Below are 22,158 nucleotides of genomic sequence, written 5' to 3' on the forward strand. Positions count from 1 at the left end.
CTCTCCTGGGCGAAACCAGCGTCCTGGACAAGGACCACCAGGACTTGAGAACCTTTGGAGGAGACGGAAAGTAAAGCCTGCTCCTTCTCACGCCCACCTTCCCCTCTCCGGAGCTGGGGGGTGGGGGATGGGTGGGTGTCTCGTCTGCCCACGGGCCGAGTGTCACACACACAGCTGCCGCCGCCTCCCTCCGACAGGCCTGCGCCTCTTTATTCTCACCCTTTTGTTTTAAAACACTTTTATTAGTCTTTTCTCTTAAAATTTGTAACAGCTGTTTATAAAAACACGACAAATACACAACACAAAACAGTAAAAATAACTCACGGTATGGTACAGATACTCAGACGGTGTGATAGATTTATATAATAAAAGATGAAAATAGTCACTTTCCATAATAAAAAATAAGTTCTATTTTTAGTTTATTTTACAATATACTTAATATTCTCTTCTTCTTGTTCTCTCCAGCTTCCGCTGTTTGGCTGCGAACCTCCAGGGCGTCCGGGAGGGGGTCCCCGGCGGCCGCAGGCCTTAGGAGCAGGGGCGGCAGCCGCACTCCAAGTGTCTCTCCACCTCCTCCACGAACGAGGAGCCGTCCGTGCACTGGAAGACGTATTTCCGCCGCTTGCTGCGCGTGGGCCGGCAGCACCGGGGCCCGCAGCCCCCGCGGCACTCCAGGACCGGCACCTTGGAGGCCGTGGCGCAGGAGGCGTAGCCTTTCTGGCGGCGGATGACCTCGCGGACGACCTCGCCCAGGCAGGGGTTTTCTGCGGCGGGCAGAGGGGGTCCGGTCAGAGCCCGGGGGCGGTGGTGGGGTGGGAGGGAGGCTGTCGGGCGACTCCGGCCTCTCCGTCCTTGTTCCTTCCCTCATCCGCGCGCCGCCGGCACACTCACCTGCTCACCGCGCTCTGCCGCCCACGCAGCCGCCCTGCACGTGCTCACCCGTACGCACCGCGGTCTCTGCATCGGCCTCCAGGGTATTCGTCTCCCCCTCCCCAGCCCCCCCCCACCCCCACTTATTTCGTCTGCCCCCCATTCTTACAGTGTCTGCCCAGCAGGCTCAGTCCCTTCCTTCAAGGAACTTCAAGCCCGAGCTTTATGTGGCAAACAGGGGGACCGTGTTCAAGCTTTGTACCACTTTGCACGCTTAAAATCCAAGTGGAAAGCTGACCATAAAAGCAAAACCCGGGAGATTTCACCTATAGCTGGGATTTCTGGCAGAGCTGAGCCCACCGCCCTGCACTGCGGAGGGTGGGCTCCAGGTGGCCCTGGTCTCCCCCCCCCCCCCCATCTCTGTGGTGGGCTCCAGACACCAGCGGGGAGTAAGAGGCTGCTGGGAGGGAGCGGGACGTGTCTACATGGGCCCTGAGCCTGCCGTGGGCCACGCGTGTTCCCGGGAGGCGGTGCTGGATGCGGGACTGGAGTTAGTTAATGAGCCACGGAGCTGGGGGGGGGGACTTTTCCCAAAGTCCTGGAAATAACGGGGTGGGGGGGTTCTAAAGCTGCCTGAATCCTCTGGACCCTGGCCCGACTCTTCATGGCCCCTCTCCTGGCCTCACCGCATTGGGAGACCCTCTGAGGACCCTGGGCCACACGGCCTCAGTTTCCCCGTCCTTCCTGTGCCTCCACGGGCCGTGTGCGTTTTAAAGCTTTAGGTGGTTAATGTGCTCAAGTGTGAGCCACAAGCCTGATGCAGTGCTGTAAGCTGAGGAGACCGCCCAGGGGTTCGGGGGGGGGGGGGCTGGGGACGCGTGGCCAGCGGCACGCGTGCGGGGCCACCAGCTGGAGGGAGACAGCGCTGCGCACCTTGTGCTGTGAAGTCTGGAATTACCTCTAAGTACGCTAATACATTTAAAACACAATTTGAGTCAGAGTAGTAGTTCAAGTATAGGTGTGTGAAATGGTTCCCTACGTCTAGGAGCCTGGGGGCGGGGAGGAGGGAGTCTCAGCCACTCTGCTCTGCAGGGTCCCACTCGCAAGGTCTGGGCCGCGGGTCTGAGCTCCCGGGTGAGTCGGGTGCTGGTTAGAAGCTCACGCACTGCGTGGCTGGGCTGTGTATGTGGGGGGGGGGGGGGGCTCTGAGAGCATGGCATCTGAGGGCGCACAGCTGGGGAGGGCGGGGGCGTAAAGAGGAACTGGGAGGGAGAGGAGAGAACGGGAGAGGGGAGATGGGTGAAGGGAGAGTAGACGAGAGGGAGCATTGGGGGGATGGGAGGAAGGAGAGAGGTTAGTGAGGAGAAGAAAGGGGAAGAAGGACAAAGGGATAGGATAGAAGGGAGGAGAGAGTGGGGAGGGAAGAGGAAATAAGAAGGGAGAGTGCGGGGAGAGGAGAGTCAGGCAGGGAGATGGAAGGAAAAAGGGAGGGGAGAAGGAAGAGGGGAGACAAGCAGGGAGAGGAAACGGAATAGGGAGGAGAAGGAGAAAAAAGAGTAGAGGCGGCAGAGGGGAGAAGTGGGGTGGGAGGGGTGTGCAGGGATGGGGGGAGGAGGGCAGCAGTGGGAGGGGAGAGGAGTTAAGGTGGAGGGGGAAGGAAGAGCAGAGAGGGAGGACAGCAGAGGAAACGTGAAGGCAGACAGCAGAGGGAGACGAGGGAGGGGGAAGCAGGAAGCTGGAAGGGGAGGAGTGAGGGCAGAGGCAGCCTTGAGGGGCCGGGGAAGGCAGGGAAGTGGGGGAGCGCGAGGTAAGAGAAGAGGGCAGGGGCCCCCCACGGCCGCAGACGGACACGGGACCCACCTTGCCCGCAGTGCTCCCCGCCGAAGCCAGGCTGGCACAGGCAGTAGGGCTCCCCTTGCTCGGAGACGTGGCACTGCCCGTGGTGACACCCGAAGGCCGAGCAGGCGCCGGCGGAGTCGTTCCTGCGGTCACACAGGGGCCCGCCGTAGCCCTCGGCGCACTTGCACACGTAGGAGGGCCCGGTGGCCACGCACTGCCCGTGGCTGCAGCTGTGGGCGGAGGACAGGGTGAGGAGGGGACCAGGCTCAGGCTGGGGGCCCCATCGGTGGGTCCGGCCCCACCCCGCGCTCTGCCCAGTGTCATCGGAGCTGGGCGTCCAACGAGCATCACCCAGTGTTCCTGCCAGCTGCCACCCGCGGCTGGGCTCGGACCAGGCATCTGGGAGAATGTAAGTGTCCTCTAAGCATTCCGACCGCCTTGCAGCCTTCACTGATGCCGGTACCACCACCACCACCACCTCCACCAGGAGCAGTGCCGCCCGCTCACTCCCACGGCAGCCAGGGCCGGCCTCGGTCTGTCCGGTCCTCCTCCTGCTCCCCAACCCAACCGTCACACAGAAACTGGTTCCAGGCCCGTGTTCTCCTTGCCTCCCCTGGGGTGGGGGGTGGTGGGGGCCAGGGTTCACTGCGGAGGAGCTCACTCTGGCCACACACACACCCCCCCACCGGAGCCGCTCAGGAGCCGCAAGCCCTCGATCTCCGCCCAGGGCTCTGGTTTAAAGTGTCACTTCCCCCCTCGTCCAGCCAAGCAAACCACCAGTCTGGGCCCTGGCGCTGTTTTGGGCTGATTCAGACGTTTCAGCTCTGGGACCCTGGGCCTCTCACGTTTAACACTATGCCAGGCACACAGTAGGCCCTCGGTAACTGTGGGTCAGTGCCCTGCTCTGTGCCTCGGCCCACCGTGTCTCCGAGTGGACCCGCTCGGCAGTCACACTTGTGCAGGCCCGACTACGGTCCCACACAGTCCCTCCGGCTGCACCCGCGCCCACTCTCTGGTGGGACGGGGCTCTCTGGGCACTGACCTGTGGCCCAGGCAGGGGTCCAGGGCCTCCTGGTCACACAGCGGGCCGGTCCAGCCGGGGTGGCACTCGCAGACCACGCTGTCCTTCTCCACGGCGCGGCACAGGCCGTGCTTGCACACGGTGCAGGACTTGCAGCCGGGCGACACCCCCAGGGCCTGCGGCGGGAGCGCCTTGAAGTCCTGCAGCTCGTTGTTGATGCGCACCTCGTGGATGCAGCCGTGGAAGCCGCCCAGCGGCCGGTCGGCGCCCTGGCGCAAGGCGGAGAGGCCCGTGGAGGTGGGGATGCCTGTGGGCGGGATGCCTGTGGGCGGATGCCGGGTGCAGGCCGGGCCTGCAGACCCTGCCCTGCCTGCCCGCCCCCTTCCAGCCCAGACCCCCCTCAGAGCGAGAGGCTGAGCTCCTCACGGGCTCCTTGGCTGAGTGCTCACAGCTCTGGGCCTCCACTGTGCACATGGGGGAGCGGGCCAGAGCCCAGGACCTTGTCCATGCAAGGATGTGCACCCTCTGTCCCCCTGCCTGCGACTCTGAAAAACTGGAATTTGGCCCTGGCCAGTGTGGCTCAGTGGGTTGAGCTTGGGCCAGTGAACCAAAGGGTCACTAGTTTGATTCCTGGTCAGGTCCCCAGTAGGGGGCGTGCAAGAGGCAACCACACAATGGTGTTTCTCTCCCCCCCTCTTCTTCCCTCCCCCCCTCTAAAAATAAATACATTAAAAAAATAACCCCCTGGAATCTGTTGCTGTTATTTAAATACAGAACACATCTCATAGAAATCTGTACCTCAGGCTGCTAGGGAAACAAAGACAAGCTGGCCCCCACGGCCTCGTGGCCGCCCTGGCTCTGTGCGGCAGGACCGTCGCTGGGCAGGGGTGCACGGCACACATTTCCCTCCGTCCCCGCCAGGCCTCCGCTGGTGTCACGTGCCCACAGGGGAACACGGCAGGTGAGCCAGGGTTTGGGGCGCAGCCTTCGTCTGTGGGGCTTTGGGAGAGAAGCTGCGTCCCTTCTGGGGCGGCTCTGGGTCAAGGGCGTTCCCTGGAGTGGCTGCTAACAGCCAGAGCGGGCTCCGTGCGGGAAAGTTCTGGCATTCTCTGTGTCAGACTAGTAGTTCTGGTGACCCCCCCCCCCATAACCCCTGGAGAACTATCGGCCCAGGGCTGCGTTTCAGGCCCGGGCTCGGCCATCCTGGCGGCTGCTTCTCTTTCTGGCCATGATAGGACCTTCACCGCAAACAGCTTCTTCCACATGCGTCTGCTGAGCCTCGCTCGCAGTGCCGGAGGAGGCGGCAGAGCACAGGGAGCGTGACCTGACGCCCGTGGACCGAAGGGTCCGGAGCCTGCCTCCATCTCCCCATCTCCTTCATCACCCCTGAACAGCTTGTCATCCTCAGAAAGAGCCCTGCCCCCTGTCTTGTCATCTCCTCCCCACACCCTGGCTAACTATTCACCCTTTAGGGTTGAGCTTGGCTGTCACCTCCGCCAGGAAGCCTTCCCTGACTGGTTCTGGCAGTGGGTGCCTCGGTGAGAATGGGAACCCCAGCCAGAAGGCCTGAGTGCGGGTGCCTGAGCACAGAGGGCAGGTGGTGAGAAGTAGGGGTGGCAGGGGTGGGGGGCTTTACCTCCAAGGTAGAGGGGGCTGTTGATGCCCACGGCCGGCTGCTTCTGGACCTTCCCCAGGCTCTTGGGGGCCCCCTTGTCCACCACCAGGTTCAGGGTCTGGTTCAGCATCACCAGCTCCACGCTGTGGAACTGCCCGTCGTTCACCGTCTCCACGCTGGGCAGGGGAGAAAGGGGCGCCGGGGTTGCTGAGTGCCCCCCGCGGCTGGGCCCCGGGCCCCACGCCGGACCGCCGGTACTCGCCTTTCCTTTCACTTTTCATTTGCCAATAACGTCAAACTTACATCCGGTCACGAAAATATGAACAGAACGGAGCACACCTCTCCCAAAGGTAAGTTCTCCTGCTGGCCCATTCACTTCATTTATTCTCTCGCTCTGTCACTCTATTGCCACATGCACGTACGTGTGTGCATATATACCCACCTGCACATGCGTGTGCGTGGGGTCCCCTGCACTATTTCAAGGTAAGTTACACCCATCGTAGCCCTTTAACCCTAGATACGCCCTGTGCATTCCCTAAGGACAGGGATATTCCCTTTCCTAAGCACACGTCTCAGTTTTGGTAAACTTAACATTGATACCATACTGATCAGGGACTCAAATGCTGGAAAACTTTTAGTTTCAGGTAATAGCTAGCAAAGCTTAGTAATCAGTGTGAGATAAAAAGCTATTGTTCCACGAACTTGACTCCAGGGGACCTTCAGCTGTCCCGCCTTTGTGCCCCAGGAGGACCCAGGAGGACCCGGGCGACCCCAGGGTCTGAGGCTCTATGCTCCGGGGGAGACCGGGGCTCAGAGGCAAGAATGCTGCAGCTCTTCATCTGGTTAACTTCACTTCCCCCTGAATCCCACTCCACTGACCGACACTGTTCTCCTCCTCATGAGACGTGTCGGCCGAAACTGGAATTTAAGATGGTCTGTTAGGGGTGCAAGCCCGCTGTTTTCTCAGATCACAGACCATCTGAATGCAGCGCCCGGTTTCAATGCTTACATAATCTGGAAATTATTCTGGTGTGACTTTTATGTTTTTTTCTAGTTCAGATCAGAAAAATGATCTCATAGTTGCAATGTCCACAGAGTGTCTCTGACTGTCCCCCCTCACCACCCCCCAAGCCTCAGGCCGTGTGCAAACCTCACCTGGGGGAGCGAGGCCTTAGGACGCCCCTGCAAGGTCAGTGTGTTATCTGCAGCACACGGCCCAGGAAGCAGAAAGGAAGCAACTGACCTCAGGCCCCACAGCTGCCAAGTGATGGGGGGGACGTCGCTCCAGCTTTGACCCCACCTGCGTCCCCCTCCCCCGCTGCCCCTGACAGAGCCAGCGGCCCCTCAGCCCGGGCTTTCTTCTGCTATTTCAACCTCAGGATGATTCTCTGAAGTGGCATGGGTGACCCCATTTCACAGATGAAGAGACTGAGGCCCTGAGAGGTTAGGTGAGTTGTCTGCGGTCACCCAGCTGGTAGGGTGCAGAGACGGAATTCTCGGGCTTCTGGATTCCCACTACTCTCTCCTGGCAGGGGCTGGGAGGGACAGAGGGGTCTGGGGATGAAGCGCCCCTTCCCTAAGAAAGTGGCTCTGTGAGGAGCAGGCTGAGCTCTGTCTCACCTATTCTTACCAGGCCTAGGTCTTCTGGTGGATGTGGCAGAGGCAGGACCCAAACTCAAGTCCCTGAGTCACAGAACCCAAGGCCCCTGGGGGACGAAGAGTCCTTTCAGGGGCTGGGCACGCTCTGCTGTACGCTGAGTTGTGGCCACAAGGTGGCGACAGAGCGTCGTGGGAACGGAGAGTTCTGGGATTTTGGTCAATAGCCTGAGGCCGCAGCTGCCCCATAATGTCTCCCACTCCTGGACTAGGGTCTCTCCGTGCCTCACCCTTTGAGCCCCAGCACGTGGTGGAGTGGGTTTAGTGGGAGCCTGACCTGGGTTTGGATGCCTGCTCTGCCCACTTCTGACTCGTGTGCCTTTGTGGGCGGGGCCAGGCCTTCCTCTGAGTCAGGTTTCCCATCCCTGCCGCCCCTGTCTCAAGAGGGGAGGCGCTTGTCTGGGCTGGTGGTGAGGACTAGAGGAGACAGAGACAGAGGCCTGACCAGAGGGGCGGTGGTGTTGAGCAGTAAAGACTCAGGGAGCAGGCAGTGTGGCCAGGCAGAGCTCTCACGTGGTGTTTCAAAGTGGCCAGCATTTAAACTCCGAGGTATTTCACACAGAAACCCCGCATTTCTAGCTTCTCTTGAGACTGTGCGTTCCCACACGGCAGCCTCTGCTGGAGCTGAGGTCAGCTGTCCCTTCGGACGAGGCCAGTACCCTGGAGGCCACTGCAGTCCCCACCAGTCCCTACTGGCCCCCAGCCCACCTTCCCCAAGTCTGTCACCTTCCTCAGCCCCTTGGGCTTGTGGGTAGGACATAATGAGTTCATGCCTGAAGCCCCACCCACAAGCCTGGGGACCTGGACCTGGTGCAGTCTGTTTCCACCCTGGGGCAGGGAGGGGCTCAGGAGGGCTTGTCTGTGTGTCTGCCCAGGGCCCCTCTCCTCCCGTGGGGACAGGTGAACAGAGCCAGGCACCCACCAAAAAGAGGTCATGGAGGCCAACAGAGGGAACTAGTGTGTCTGTGACCTCACGGGCATCCCTAAGATGAAGCTGCACTTGGACTGCGAGCAGACCCGCCGCTGCCGTGAAGCAGTGGGCTGGGCCGCCGCGCCGCACAGCCTCAGACTGATCATGTGAATGGGGGTGGGGGGTGAGGCTGTCCTTCAGAGCAGCCTGAAAGTCACTGCAAGGAGCCGCCCCGCCCCTGCGTGGCTCTGGAATGACTTCCCTTGAGTTGCATGCTAGTCTGCCCCTGTTTTCTCTCTTAAACTAATAAAAGATTAGGATGACATTTTGAAAAGGGCATCTCATTAAGCAGCCTCGTCCCCATTGGAGCGCGGGCTCCCGCAGTAGCCAGCTGGCCATTTATCTTATGGTAATGAGGTGTCATCTCCTGCCCCTTCCTGCGGTACCCCTTTCTGCCTCCACGCCCCCTGGAGGAAGAGTGTGTATGTGGGGGGCGGCGAGAAGAGGCATCAGACCACCCCCCTTCCTGACCCCGGCAGCGTCTCCCGGGCCCGCGGCAGGCGGGCGGGTGCGGCTGTGCGGGAGTGGCCGTGCGGCTCAGCGGCGGACTGTGCGCCTCACCTGTACACCGTGGTGGGCGGGGAGCTCAGGCTGTCGTAGACGAGCCGCACGTGGCCCTGGTACAGCTCCAGTGCCAGGGGGTCGTTGTCGCCCTTATAGAGCAGGATGCCGTTGTCCTTGTCGGTGGCCACCTGGGGAGAGGGACGTACGTCAGGGCTCTCCGGAGGCCGCCCCTGCCCATCCCCCTCTCCCCCCGAGATGGCTTCCAGGTGGCGTCTCCTGAAAGACCTCATCTCTCCTGCCCAGGGTCCTCCCGGGTCTGGGCTGTTGGTTCCCGGAAGGCAGGCCGGGCCTCAGGGCCCAGCAGACGCGATGCAGCGCTTCCGTTCAGCAGCCGGTTACTCAGCTCCCAGCGGGTGGTGCGCATCCCTCCCTCCCTCCCTGCCTGCCTGCCTGCCAGGAGCCCTGAGCGCTAATCTAGCTCCGCCACTGATGGGCTGATCGCACCCAAGCCCCTGCCCCTCTCGGCCTCAGACTCTGTATAAAGTGCAATAATATTTATAAACTAGAGGCTAAGCACTGCCATTTAACTCAGTTCATTATGAGCCAGGCTAAGCACTGCGCTGAGAGTCATCTGGGGAGTTTTTTAAAACGCCAGCGTCTGCGCTTCACCCCAGACCAATTACCCATGAGTCTCTGGGGCGGGGCCCAGGCAAAGACAGCAGGGGGCGCTCTCCGCCGGTGCTCGAGCAAGCGGCTGCCCAGGGCAACCCGTCTGCTGCCGCTGCAGGGCGGGGCTCTCTGACTAGTCTGAAGTGGAGGCTGCCTTCACCGTGAGAGCAGGTCAGCAGGGGCCTAGGGCGCCTGGACAGAGCCGGCCCAGATCCCCTAAAGCTGAGGGTCGTCCTGAGCGATGCCGCAGAGGAGGGCACAGGACGGTGAGGACCTGGGCCTCGGGGCTGCCTTCCAGCACGCAGAGCCGGGGTCCTAACAGGGCCGGGGGGGCGGGGCTCACCTGCAGGGAGATGTTGGCCTGGGGCCGGACCTTGGCGGAGGCCAGTTCCACGTAGGAGTCCTTGCCCACGAAGTTGACGGTGATGAGCTTCTCGCAGCGCGGGCCGGCGAACCCCGGGGGGCAGCGGCAGGTGGGCTCCTGCTGCACCACGATGCACTGGGCGCCGTTCTGGCACTCGTACTGGTCGCAGGGGCTGGTCTGCAGCAGGACCATGGGCGGGGGATGCTCACAGAAGAGCCCGCTGGGAGGGGGGAGGGGGGAGTTAGCCAAATAGCTGCCGGCAGGGACACGGGGGTGAGAAGGGGTGACAGCCCCGTCCCAGCCCTCAGTCACAGCTCTGAGGTGCAGCTCGGGAACCTCTTCCCTTCCACAAGCCTCCGGTGAGGGCGGTCCCGGCTGGCCTTTGGGGCCACCGGCCTTCGGAAAGTCTGCTTCCCTCCAGGCCCCGGGTCCCCAGGCTCATCTGCATAGTTGGATTTGAGCCGTCCAATGGGCACCGCTGTACACAGAGCTGTCCCCCAGCCCCACCCTCTGCAGTGTGGTCCCTGCCTCCCCCCGAGTCGCCCCATACCTGGCCAGTCCAGGCAGCGTGGGCGCTGGGCTGAGCCCAGGCTGCCCCTTCCACAGGCGTCTCCTGACGCCGGGCCAGGGCCTCCCATCTCCCCTTTCTCCTCTGGCGTCCCTGGCTCCAGTGACGGGCCCCAAGCCCTGCTCTTCACCTCCGTGTTTCTGCCCGGGGACGCCACCCTGGCTTTGCTCTGCCTGCTGCTCTGCGGACAGCAGGTTCCTGCCAGCGTGCCCCTGTGGCTCCCCCGGCCCTGCCAGCTGGGCTCCCAGGCAGTGACACCTTCTGTCGGACGGAACCACGCCCGAGCTGGACAAACCTCTGGTCCAGCTTCCACGTGGAGTTGGCCTGGGGAGCCTTGCTCCCCACTGGCTCAGAGGGGTGAGCAACACCTGCTCAGGGACCCGGAAGGGCCGAGGAAAGTGTGGGGAGTCAAGGTGCCGTGGAGACCCTGGGCCAGGGCTGCCCGGCTCCGGGCCTGGGTCTGCCCCTACGTTGGACCCAGGCTGGCTCCTCCCTGTGGTCCCCCCGCCGCCACCCTACCTGAAGCCCTGGGGGCAGGCGCACGTGTAGCCATTGACCGCGTCCACGCACTGGGCGCCGTGGCGGCAGCTGTGGGCCGCGCAGTCATCGACGTCCACCTCGCAGAGCTTCCCGCTGTAGCCGGGGGGACACTCGCACCTGGAACACAGCACAGCCGGGCTGTCCCACCGCCCTGTGGCTCCCAGGCGGCCTCTCGACCCCTCCACCCTCCAGGCTCTGAGAAGCCTGGGCCCTGCACACCCACCCCCGAGTGCCTGCTTCACGTGGAGCCCGGCTGAGGGGTGCGGGCTGGAATCGCAGACCTGGGCCCGCGTCTGCGCTTCCTGCACAGAACAGGCAGAGGCTTAGTGCTCGCTTCGTGCTGGCACGTGTGGAGCTTTCACTGAGCGCCCCTGGGGGGGCTCCCGCACCCTGCATGGGGGCTCCTCCATTGTGGGGGAGACCTGGGCTCCGAGAGCGCTGACGTGGCCTCCCCACAGTGGGATCGCACTACCCTACTCGCTGTGGAGAGGAAGATGTACGGAGGGAGGGGGGAGGCGGGAGAGGGAGGGGGCCCAGAACCTCCGCTGCAAACCCAGCCTGTTGGCAGAGTCCTCAGGACCCCGTGCTGGGGGCATGCGGTCCAGCCCTACCTGAACCCTTTGTCCAGCGAGATGCACTTGGCCTCATGCTGACAGAGGTTCAGCCCGGGCACGCAATGGTCGACCACCTCGTCGCACAGCTCACCTGTGGGGGCGGGCAGAGAACTCAGGCATCAGCTGGCCGTGGACGTGAAGAGCCCTGAATTCAGTCTCTTGGAGTTTCCCTTCTCCTCCACTTCTGCCTCGGTTTCCCCATCAGGGGCAATGGGGAGATGCCGGGATCTCTCCTGGGACTGTCCCAGCCCCATCGTTCGGCCGTTTCGCCTGACCCTTCAGAGGCTGCTGAAACCACCGGATGCCAGGCCCTGACCTTGGGCTGTGCGCATTTATTTGGGTTTCATCCTGCACTGTTGACTGAGCACCTCCTGTGTGGGAGGCAGCATGCCAGGGGCTGCGGACACACAGCACCAGTCCCGTCCCTGCCACGGCCTGGGTCTACAAACACCCAGGCGGTTACGACACAGAGCTGGGAGCGGAACAAGTGACGGGTGAATGTGGGGGAGCCCAGAGGCTGCCTGAGGGGGGGGTGCACGTAGGAGAATGTATGGAATTGATAGAATTCCAGTGTGCCATGGGCCACGTTAGGTCAGTCCTACAACAAAGCAGGCTGTGTTTGCACAACCTGGTCGCATTTTGCTTCACAACTGCTGGTACGTTCACCTGTGCTCACCGGGGGCTGTTAACACAGGAAGCAAAGGGGTCGTGTTGGGGGTGGGGCCTGCACTCTCCACCCAGTTAGGCTCCTTCCCTACGATCCCATGAGCCCCTGGGCTTCCAGGGCTCGCATTCCCCTTCTGCTGAACATGTCTCCCTCTCTCTACTCAGTGACGAAGCTTCTTATGAGAAGGAACTCTGTCTTGCTCACTTTTGTATGCCCAGCTCTGGAAAATGCAGATTTCCAGAGAAGGCTGACTGGACCCGAACAATGCATAAACACAGCACGAGTGCCTCCCTGCTAGCCTCAAGCACCTCTGGGTCTCCAGGTTCCCCCGGTGGAGGACGGCCACCAGCTACACGAACAGGCAGCTGAAAGGCCCTGGGTACCTGCTCCACAGGGGGAAGGAGCTAGCGCTTTGCTGGGGTGGAAGGGGGAGCGTGGACAACAAAGAGGGCCTTGGGGAAGCCCCTGGAGGGTTTTAGGACTTCGGGCCTCTGTCTGTGGAGGGAAGGAGAGGGGGACCCTGGAGAAAGCTGAGGACATGGTGTTATTTAGCGCACGACGCCCCGCCCCGCCCCCCAGCGCACCGACCCCCGCTCGGGCGTCCGGGCCTTACCCGTGTAGTTGGGCGGGCAGACGCACACGTAGTTGTTGATCCCGTCCACGCAGGTGGCGTTGTTCTCGCAGTCGTTGTCCTCGCAGTCGTCTGGGTTGCTCTCACACCGCTGCCCCTCGAAGCCCAGGGGGCAGGAGCAGCTTCGGGGAGGGAGAGGGTGGGGAGGGGGGAAGCCGGGGGCAGGGGGTGGGGTGGGGTGAGTGGCAGAGAGGAAGGTTGGGGGGGTGTCGTTAGTCGGGCTTCTCTCTGGACGGAGGTCCGAGGCGGCACTGTGGGCACGTGAGGTCTGGGGGTCCTGAGCAGGAAGACCCTCAGGAGCGTAGGAGGTCATTTCATTGAGCCCCCTGTCTCCGGGAAATAGGTGACCTCCCCTGGCCCTGGCTGGCTGCCTTGGCCCTGGGGGCGATCCCACCGGCACTGCCTCCCTCGCCACTCCTCCAGGTGGACGTGCTTTCCTGGATATAATTCAAACCCCCAGCTGTCTTCTAGACCTCTCTTCCCTGGGCGCATGTGTGGACAGTCTCTGTTGCAGACAAAGAAAATACAGCAACCACCCCCCTTCTGAGTGGCTTCCTGTGGGGGAACAGCCGTGTGTCGTCAGCAGGAGCGGGGCACAGGGGCCGAGACCAGGCTCTGCACTCGTTCACTCTCTGACCTGGGAAGGAATTCCACCTCTGCCACTTCCCAGCAGTTTGGCCTTGGGAAATTGACTTAAGTTCCAAGTGTCAGTTTCCTCATCGGTTGACTAGGGTAACATGATTTACCCCCAGGGTGGTTGTGGGGATAAAAGGAGACTGTCTAAGTAAAAAGCTTAGAAAGATACATGGTACCTAGACAGCACTCAGAACATGCTAGCTAGCTTTCATCCTAGAACAGACAACCCCCCCCTTCTTCACCTTTTCTCAGAGATGCCATTTTTCCTTCATGAATTCCTGCTACTTCCAATCCCTCTCCAGCATCTGGTGGACAAGGGGGTGGGCTGGGAGGACCACTCTCCTGCCAACATCAAAGCTTTCTGGTGAGCTTGGCTTAAAACAGCACTGATCACAAAAAACAGGTCCCAGACGAAAGAACAGGAGAAATCCGCTCCCAAAAGAACCAAATGAAACAGAGGCAAGTGATCTGCCAGATACCGAGTTCAAAACAACGGTTATGAGGATGCTCAAGGAATTTGGGGAGAGAACAGGTGAGCTCACTGAGAACTGAAACAAAGAGGTCGTAAACACAAAAAAGGACGCAGAGACCACAAAAAAGAACCAGGCGGAAATGCAGACTACAATATATGAAATAAAGAATACACTGGAAGGAATCAGCAGCAGGCTATACGAAGCAGAGAACTGAATCAACTGTTTGGAAGACAAAGTAGCAGAAAACACCTAATCAGATCAGCAAAAAGAAAAAAAAGATAAAAAAAAAAGAGATCATTTAAGGGATCTTTGGGGCAACACCCACAGCAAAGGGGGGCCGGAAGAAGGAGAGAGAGCTAGGAATTGAGAACTTACTGTATTTTGCCATGCATGATGCACACTATTTTGCCCAAATTTTTGAGGGAAAAATGAGGATGCACATTATTCATGGATATAATGATTACGTACCATGGGTATAACAATCCAATGTATAATCCACACAAAAATGTGGGTGCACATTATACATGGCAAAAATATAGTATTTGAAGAAATAACGACTGAAAACTTCCCTAAGCCGGTGAAGGGGAAAGACATACACATCCAAGAAGCTCAGAGAGTCCCAAACAAGATGAACCTAAAGAGGACCACACCAAGACACATCATAATTAAAATGGCAAAACCTAAGGTCAAAGAGAGAACCCTATGAGCAGTAAGAGATAATGTTACCTACAAGGGAGCTCCTATGAGACTGTCGGCTGACTTCACAACAGAACATTTTAGACCAGAAGCGACTGGCACAAAATATTCAAAGTGATGAACAGCAAGGATCTACAATTAAGACTCTACACAGAAAGGCTATTATGTAAAACTGAAGGAGAAATGAAGAGCTTCCCAGACAAGAAAAAGCTAAAGGAGTTCAGTACCACCAACCCAGTACTGCAAAAAATGTTAAAGGGACTTCTTTAAGAAGAAGGAAAAAAAAAAAAAAAGAGAGAAACATAGTTATAAGGAATACAATGGTAATAAATACATGCTTCTCAACAACCAACTTAAATGTACACGGGTTAAATGCTCAAATCAAAATACACAGGGTAGCTGAATGGTTAAGAAAATAAGGCCCATGTATATGCCGCCCACAAGAGGCCCGCCTCAGAAGGAAAGACACACACGCAGGCTGAAAGAAAAGGGATAGAAAGAGATACTCCATGCAGATGGAAACAACAACAAAAAGCTGGGGTAGCAATACTGAATGGTCAGTCAGTACTGGACAAAGAAGGCAAGCGCAAACAATGGGGTAAAGACAGTCTCCTCAACAAATGGCATTAGGGAAATTGAACAGATACGTGCAAAAAAAAAAAAAACTAGACCACCTTCTTATACTGTATACAAGAATAACTCAAAATAGGAGAAAGCATAGGCAATACAATTTTGGATACTTCCCTTAGCAACATTTTCTTTTGATACATCTCCTTGAGCAAGAAAAACAAAAGAAAAAAAAATAAACAAATGGGACTGCATCAAAGTGAAAAGTTTTTGCACAGCAAGGGAAACCATAACGAAGAGATGACCTAGTGAAGCGCAGAAGATAACTCATCAAAGAGACATCTGACGAGGGGCTGATATCCAAACTTTACACAGAACTCATACAACCCAACGCCAAAACCCAAACAACGTAAAATAAAAAAATGGCAGAGGACCTGAATGGACACTTCTCCAGGGAGGACATACAGATGACCAAGAGACATGTGGAGAGACCCTCTATGTCACTCATCGTCAGGTAAATGCAAATTGAAACCACAGTGAGAGATCACCTCACACCTGCCAGAATGGCTACCATCAATACGTCCACTAACAAGTGTTGGCGAGGACGTGGAGCAAAGGGACCCCTCGTGCACTGCTGGTGGGACTGCAGCCTGGTGCAGCCACCGCGGGAAACAGTATGAAAGGGCCTGAAAAAGCTAAAAATGGGACTGCCTTATGACTCAGTGATTCCATTTCTGCGAATATATCCAAAGAAACCCACAACACTAACTCGACTGAATATATGCACCCCTGTTCTGCTGCAGCGTAAGTTACAGTGGCCGAGATATGCATGCAACCCATGTGCTCCTCAGCAGACGGGAGGATAAAAAAGAGGCGGCACCTATATACGATGGAATATTACACGGCCGTCATAAAGAGAATGAAACCTTACCGTTTGTGACAACATGGATGGACCAAGAGGATATCACTCTGAGTGAGGTAAGTCAGACAGAGAAAGGCGTATGATTTTACTCATACGTGGGATCTAAAGAAAATAAGTGAACAAATGAAACAGAAACAGACTCACAGACACAGGGGGCAGGAGGGAGGCGCTGGAGGGCTGGGTGACAAAGGACTGAGAAGCACAGACGGGCAGTTACCGAGCAGCCAGATGGATGTGAAGTACGGCTTAGAGAGTTTGTCAACAGTGTTGTACGAACTGTGTGCGGTGCCAGGTGGGGCCTGGAGACACCGGAGGGGTCACTTGTGAATAAAGTACGTGACTGTCTGACCACCGTGCTGTACACCGGAAACTCACGCAAGATGATAATGAAGGTAAAAAAACCCTCACACACAGATGGGCGTGGCACACTTCCTTAACCTGTCTCCGAAGGGTTGAATCTCTTGGATAAAAACCTCAACTCACCACCCTCCGCCGTACCTTGGTTAGGTCCCCAGGATTAGTCACGAAATAAATCAGAACTGACAGAGGCGGGTTAGGGGGCAGGGAGAAGGAGGGCTGGGGTCCCTGTGGGGCCGCTCCCCCCATGGCCACATTCCCGGTTGGGCGTTCACACCCAGTCCCGTGAGTGTGTGCGCCAGCCTCACTCCTGGGATTCCAGGTCTCTGCTCCAGCCAGAGACAGCTCCAGGTCGGGCTGAGCAAGAAACGCAAACTCACAGGCAGTAGGTTTCTAGGCCCCTCCTTCCCCGCCTTTGCTCTGCAACCCCAAACCAGCTCACGTTGTCTACAACAGGCCGGGGGTCGCTGGGCCTGAGCTCTGGGCAGAGTGAGATGACGTGTTTTTTCTGTTAGGGGCCCTGGGTATTTGTGAAAGAGGCTGTTTCTTCAGAGCTGCACAGGAGGTAGGTTCTCAAAGGTCAGAAAGCACAGTGTCGTCTGTTTTCCTGAAATGACTTCTGCTGAGCCTTGGATTGTGCGGAAGCGGAGCGTGGTGGCTGGTGGAGGGGCTGGGGCTGCTCAGGGAGCGGACAGAGGTGGGAAGGAGGCTGGCGTGCCCTCTGCCCACCCTGGAAACCTTGGGTGGGGGGGGTGGGTTGTCAAGGTCAGCCGTGAGGACGCAGGGCAGCCACGTCTCCCTGGCCCTGGTCTCCTGTCCAGCCAGCCCTGCCAGCTGTTGCTCTTCCGGTGAGCAGACCATGCACCCAGACTGAAGAAGCATCTCTATGAAGAGGTACACAATGCTTCTAGAATTTGGACTCGTAAGAGGTGTTGGGGCCGAATCGTGTCCTCTCGAAAAGATAACTTTGAAGCCTGAACTCCAAGGCCCTCAGAGTGCCACCTTACTCTTTGGAGACAGGGTCATTGCAGATGTAGTTAGTTATTTTATTTTTTAAGACTTTATTTTTAGACAGAAGGGAAGGGAGGGAGTAAGAGAGGGAGAGAAATATCAGTGTGTAGTTGCCTCTTGTGCACCCCCTACTAGGGATCTGGCCTGCAACCCAGGCATGTGCCCTGACTGGGAATAGAACCGGTGACCCTTTGGTTTGCAGGCTAGTGCTCAGCGCACTGAGCCATGCCAGCCAGGGCATGAAGTTAGTTATTAAGATGAGGTTATACTGGGGTCACACGAGCCCTTAATCCAGCAGGACAGCTGTCCCTCTGAGACGGTGACGGCCCTGAGAAGGCAGAGGCTGGAGTGAGGCAGCTGCGAACCAGAGTGTCAGAGACTGCTGGCAGCCACCCAGGGCTGCGAGAGGGATCCTCCCTTAAGGGTTTCATAGGGGGCTGGGCCCTGCCGGCACCTTGACTTTGGACTTCTGGCTTCCTCGACTGTGGGAGAGCGTGTTTGTTCCAAGCCACAAGCCTGTGGTGCTCGTTGGGGCCGCCCTGGGGACGGACACAGGTGGGCAGAAGGGAGCAGAGCCTCCCAGACAGGTGTCCCTCCCTCTGCCAACCTGATAGGGGTGTCCCCTCTCCCTGTGGGGGCGGTTGCTCCCTCTTGTTGACCCCCATCCCTCAGTGGTGTGGGCAGGGCCCAGCTTGCACCCTGGAGGTGTGCTTCCTGGTGGGGGCCTGGAGGACACCCCCACTGAGAGACCCGTGTGGCTTCCCCTGACCCCGTTCTCGGCGAGAGGCTGGGGTGGTTTGGCCCGCTCCAGGTGGGAAAACAAACTCTGCCTTGATTTTCTCTTTCCAGAGTCGCAGTTTGATGGGGCTGGCTTGGCAGGTGGACCAGCAGGTGGGCTGGCGCCCTGGGGAGGAGAACCTGGAGCCCGGAACCTGGTTTCCTTCCTGGACCACACAGCAGCCCTGGCCAGGGCGCCTCTGGGAACTAATTATTTGCAACCCGAGCTCTGAGACGTCTGCACACAGCTGGGCATCGGTCCCCCCCTTTACCTCGTAACCCGCGGGCTCACTGGGGGGCCAAAGGAGCCAGTCCCTGCCGGTCTCCCTCTGCCAGGGAGGGTCCTGGCTGGAAAACTGAGCGTCTGTGAGAGCAGCGTGGGGCGGGGGAGGGGCGGGGAGCAGGAAGGTGCCCTGGGGTTGGCAGGGGTCCAGAAGGCCCACTCCTAGGACAGGGATGAGGAAAACTTAAATGGCTTGTACCCCTTTTCTCTTTCTTCCCTCTAGTTCTTTCTTTTTTGTTAAAGATTTTATTTATTTACTTTTAGAGAGAGGGGAAGGGAGGGAGAAAGGGAGGGAGGAAGAGAGAGAAATGTCAATGTGTGAGAGTCTTGTTCATCCCCAAGTAGGGACCTGGCCTACAACCCAGGCACGTGCCCTGACCGGGAATCGAACCGGTGACCTCTCGGTTCACAGGCTGGCACTGAATCCACTGAGCCACACCAGCCAGAGCTCCTCTCTTTCTTTCCTTCTTCCCTTTCTTTACTCTCTCCCTTCTTTTCTGAATTACAGTTGGCATTCAATATCATCTTGGTTTCAGGTGTACAGCATGGTGATGTGACGTTTACGGCACAGGGATGTGACCACACTAAGTCCAGGGACAGCCCCCGCCAGCGTTATCAGGGCATCACCGACTACATCCCCCCCCACCTTCCTCTCTGGCAGCCATCAGCTTGCTCTTGGTATCTGTGAGCTGGTGTTCGTTTTATTTGTTCATTTTTTATTTAAAAAGCTCCACATGCGGAATCATACAGTGTTTATCTCTTTCTGCCCGACTTATTTCACCGAGCACAGTAGCCTCTAGGTCCATCCACGTTGTTGTAAACTGTAGGGTTGCGTTCCTTCTTACGGCTAATGTTCCATTGTGTGTACACATCACACCGTCCCATCCCATTCCTCTGTCCCCTTCCTTCCTGAGCTCTGAGCGCAGGGACCAAACGGGTGGGGCGGGAAGACTCAGGAACGAGTGTTAGGATACATGCCCCAGAGCCAATCAATCTCTGCGCCTCAGTTTCCTCACCTGTTAAATGGGGACAGTCCCTGCCAGTACCAGATAGGGCCACTGGGAGGATTTACATGAGTCATGCACGACTAGCTAGTACCTGGCACGTAGGGGCAGGCAGTCAGTGTCGCCTCCTATGAATGAACGTCTTCCTCACGACCCAGCGGAAAGAGCGGGGGCGTTGGCAGGCTGCTGGGCCTCTGAGCCGCCGCCCCTCCTCCCCTGACTTCGGTCAGCAACCGCAGCCTCAGCCCCGAGTGCTCCTGGCTGCAGGGACGGACTACTGGATCTGGGCCCTGCCCGACGCTTACTACGCCTGTGCAGCCTCGGGCAAAGGACTCATCCCGGGACGCCTCCATGTTCTGCCCTGCCCGGGGGACGGTCCAGGAGGGGCCCGGCCCAGCGTGGGCACAGACGCCTTAGGGAACAGCTGAGCCTCGTCAGCCCGCCCGCGGAGCCCTGGGGGAGGGAGGGCCCAAGGGCCAGCGGTTACCTGAAGCCATCCTTGTGGCTCTCGCTCAGATGGCAGGTGCCTCCGTGCTGACAGGGGTTCTGGATGCAGGTGTTGATGGGCGTGGTGCAGTCTTTGCCCTTCGAGGAAGAGGGAGAAGCACCCCGGCGGGGGGGAGGGTGTCAGTGGCTGCCAGGACCCAGGAGACCCCTGGGGAGTTCTGGCACCGCTGGGCTGAGGCTGGGGAGACGGCGGGAGGCCCTGGAGCACGCCTACAGTGTGACTCGGAGACAGGCACGGGGAGCCCTTGCTCTTGGGTACTCCGTAGTGAGAAGGGGAGGGATGTGGGGGGTCCGGGCTCCCAGGATTCCTGCCGTCCTCTCTATTCAACATCACGGGGCAAGAGCGTGGGCTTTGGGTGCAGGACACCTGGCTTCAGGTCCCAGCTTCACCTCTTCCTGGTTGGCAGACCTTGACCTTGTATAAGCCTTTTAACCTCTGTAAGCCTAGATCATAGTGTCGTTATGAGAATTAAACTAGACCTTTCCTATAAGGAAGCGCTCAACGTTAAGTAACACATCTGGCACAGAGAAGGTGCGCTGCATGTGCTCCTGGATGTTGTTGCTGGCCGCCTCACCGAGGCTCGAAAACACCAGTGGGGCGTGGCCGGCAGACCTCCACCTGGCTGGGTGACAACGCCCCGAGGTTCACCTCTGACCGGTCTGCATGCAGGCCCAGGTGCTGGTGTTTATGCTCCAGCCCCGCAGGTGGTTCTAATGTTAGGCCAGCTCGAGAAGCCCTGTGTGAGAGAGTTTGGGGCGGGTGGGGACCCCCTGGAGCAGGCTCCCTTGAAGGGGACGTTGGAGCTGAGACGGGGCCAGCCTTGCAGCAGGAGGGATAGGGGGATGCAGGCCCTGAGGGGGCGGGGGGCCCCAAGAAGGGCTGCAGCACGGACCCCGCCATCCCAGGGAGCGGCCCAAAGCTTGGTCCCCGGGCTCCGGCTACTCCCTGGTCACCCAGGGACCGGCACCACGCCCCAGTCCTGGCAAACAGCCCCTTGGAGCACGTATGGGCCCCGGGGAGGCCCCTGCTGTGTGGTTTCTGGGCTGCGGGCCCCAGGCCAGGCAGGGGTGACCTCGGGCGCCCTCCCACTGCCACGCCACCTGCTCACCATCTGCCCGAGAAACTCCTCTCTCCCTCTGCTGCCTCCAGGGCCTCGGGCCCAGTGCACTGGGCGTCCTGGCGGGGGTGTCACTGCCAAAGGGCTCAGGGCTGTGCTGCGGACTGCCTGCCTCCCACTGTCTCAGCCGCCTCTCGCCCTGCGTCGTGGCTCTTAACGGGCCAATCAAGGGTTTCTGGGAGGGGCGGGGACTGCAGGTGGGGTGGGATGGGGTGGGGGCCTGGGTTCATCCTGAACCAGAGCAGCCCAGGAGCACTTCTGGGAGGTGCCAGAGGGGTGGGAACGGCAATCCTCACTCTCACTCAGGGGCACTGAGCAGTGTCCACCCCGGGCCTCGTGCCCAGCGTTTTATTGTCACGACGGCAGGTGACACTCACAGCAACCTGGCAGGCGAGTGTGACGGTCACGACCCCTGGTCTTCCCAGACCAGGAAGGCCAGCTTGGGGAGTGAGACGGCATGTCCAAGGTCACAGTGAGAGGCAACGGCAGCAGCGGGGCCCGACGTCCAGCCCCGAGCCCCCACTGGACTCCCTCCTCCCCCCTCTGGCCCTGGAGTCAGGCAGAGCTGGGGCCCGGGCTAGTCTGGCGGCCGTGTGCCTCGAGGAAGTGACTAGTTCTGAGCCTTGTTCTCATCACCTATACGAGGGGGCTAGCTATACCCACCCTGCGCAGTAGACAGATGATTAGAAGCCGCATGTATGCCCAGCACCTGGCGTGTCATGGCCGCTCCGTAAGTGAGAGCCACTGTGATGACGGCAATGACGATGATGATGGATTGGGGTCAGAGGCAGGGCTGACTGGGTGATTAAAGGACTCTGCAGCTCTTCGGTGGGTGCTGATTAGCTCAGAGGGGGGAGTGGTGGTAGTGGGGTGTGTGTGTGTTGAATGAATGGGCCATGAAGGTCCGGACCGGAGAACCTTGAGCAGGTCACACGGTAGGGACTCCCTAGCCCCTGCCTGGGCCAGTCTTGCTGCTCCAGGAGCTTTCAAGTGCCAGGGAGTCCAGATGGGACCCTCCTGTGGGGACGGGGCCAGGCGCAGAAAGCTGGGAGGGAGAGCCCTGCACTTGACATTACGGTAGTCAGGCCTGGAGTGGGGGTTTCTGTTGTACGCGTCCTTGGGAAACCACCGCCATTGCCAGAGCTTGGCTAATTAGCCCGGTTCAGCTTCCTTCAGCCTCCCTTTGCTCATGCCCACCAGCTTCGTGATGGTCCTTGGTCCTCCCCTGCCCACCCTACTCACCCCTGAGTGTGTGTGTGTGTGTGTGTGTGTGTGTGTG

At 59.1% G+C, this 22,158-nt stretch overlaps 1 protein-coding gene across 1 annotated transcript in view; it reads right to left on the minus strand.

Annotated features, from left to right (window-relative positions):
- Positions 1–219: 219 nt before the first annotated feature.
- The window catches only part of SLIT3 (slit guidance ligand 3), a 518,212-nt gene continuing 496,273 nt past the window's right edge, over positions 220–22,158 (minus strand). The window contains exons 27-36 of the mRNA XM_028528159.2: positions 19,742–19,839; positions 12,511–12,650; positions 11,228–11,321; positions 10,596–10,733; positions 9,488–9,728; positions 8,533–8,663; positions 5,367–5,521; positions 3,752–4,037; positions 2,731–2,939; positions 220–764 (exon numbers count right to left, since the gene is read on the minus strand). Coding sequence (XP_028383960.1) covers positions 529–764; positions 2,731–2,939; positions 3,752–4,037; positions 5,367–5,521; positions 8,533–8,663; positions 9,488–9,728; positions 10,596–10,733; positions 11,228–11,321; positions 12,511–12,650; positions 19,742–19,839 — 1,728 coding nt within the window. The 3' untranslated portion in view covers positions 220–528. The remainder of the gene's footprint in view (positions 765–2,730; positions 2,940–3,751; positions 4,038–5,366; positions 5,522–8,532; positions 8,664–9,487; positions 9,729–10,595; positions 10,734–11,227; positions 11,322–12,510; positions 12,651–19,741; positions 19,840–22,158) is intronic.

The sequence above is a fragment of the Phyllostomus discolor genome, chromosome 13 (assembly GCF_004126475.2).
Source record: "Phyllostomus discolor isolate MPI-MPIP mPhyDis1 chromosome 13, mPhyDis1.pri.v3, whole genome shotgun sequence".
In the NCBI taxonomy this organism is placed as follows: domain Eukaryota; kingdom Metazoa; phylum Chordata; class Mammalia; order Chiroptera; family Phyllostomidae; genus Phyllostomus; species Phyllostomus discolor.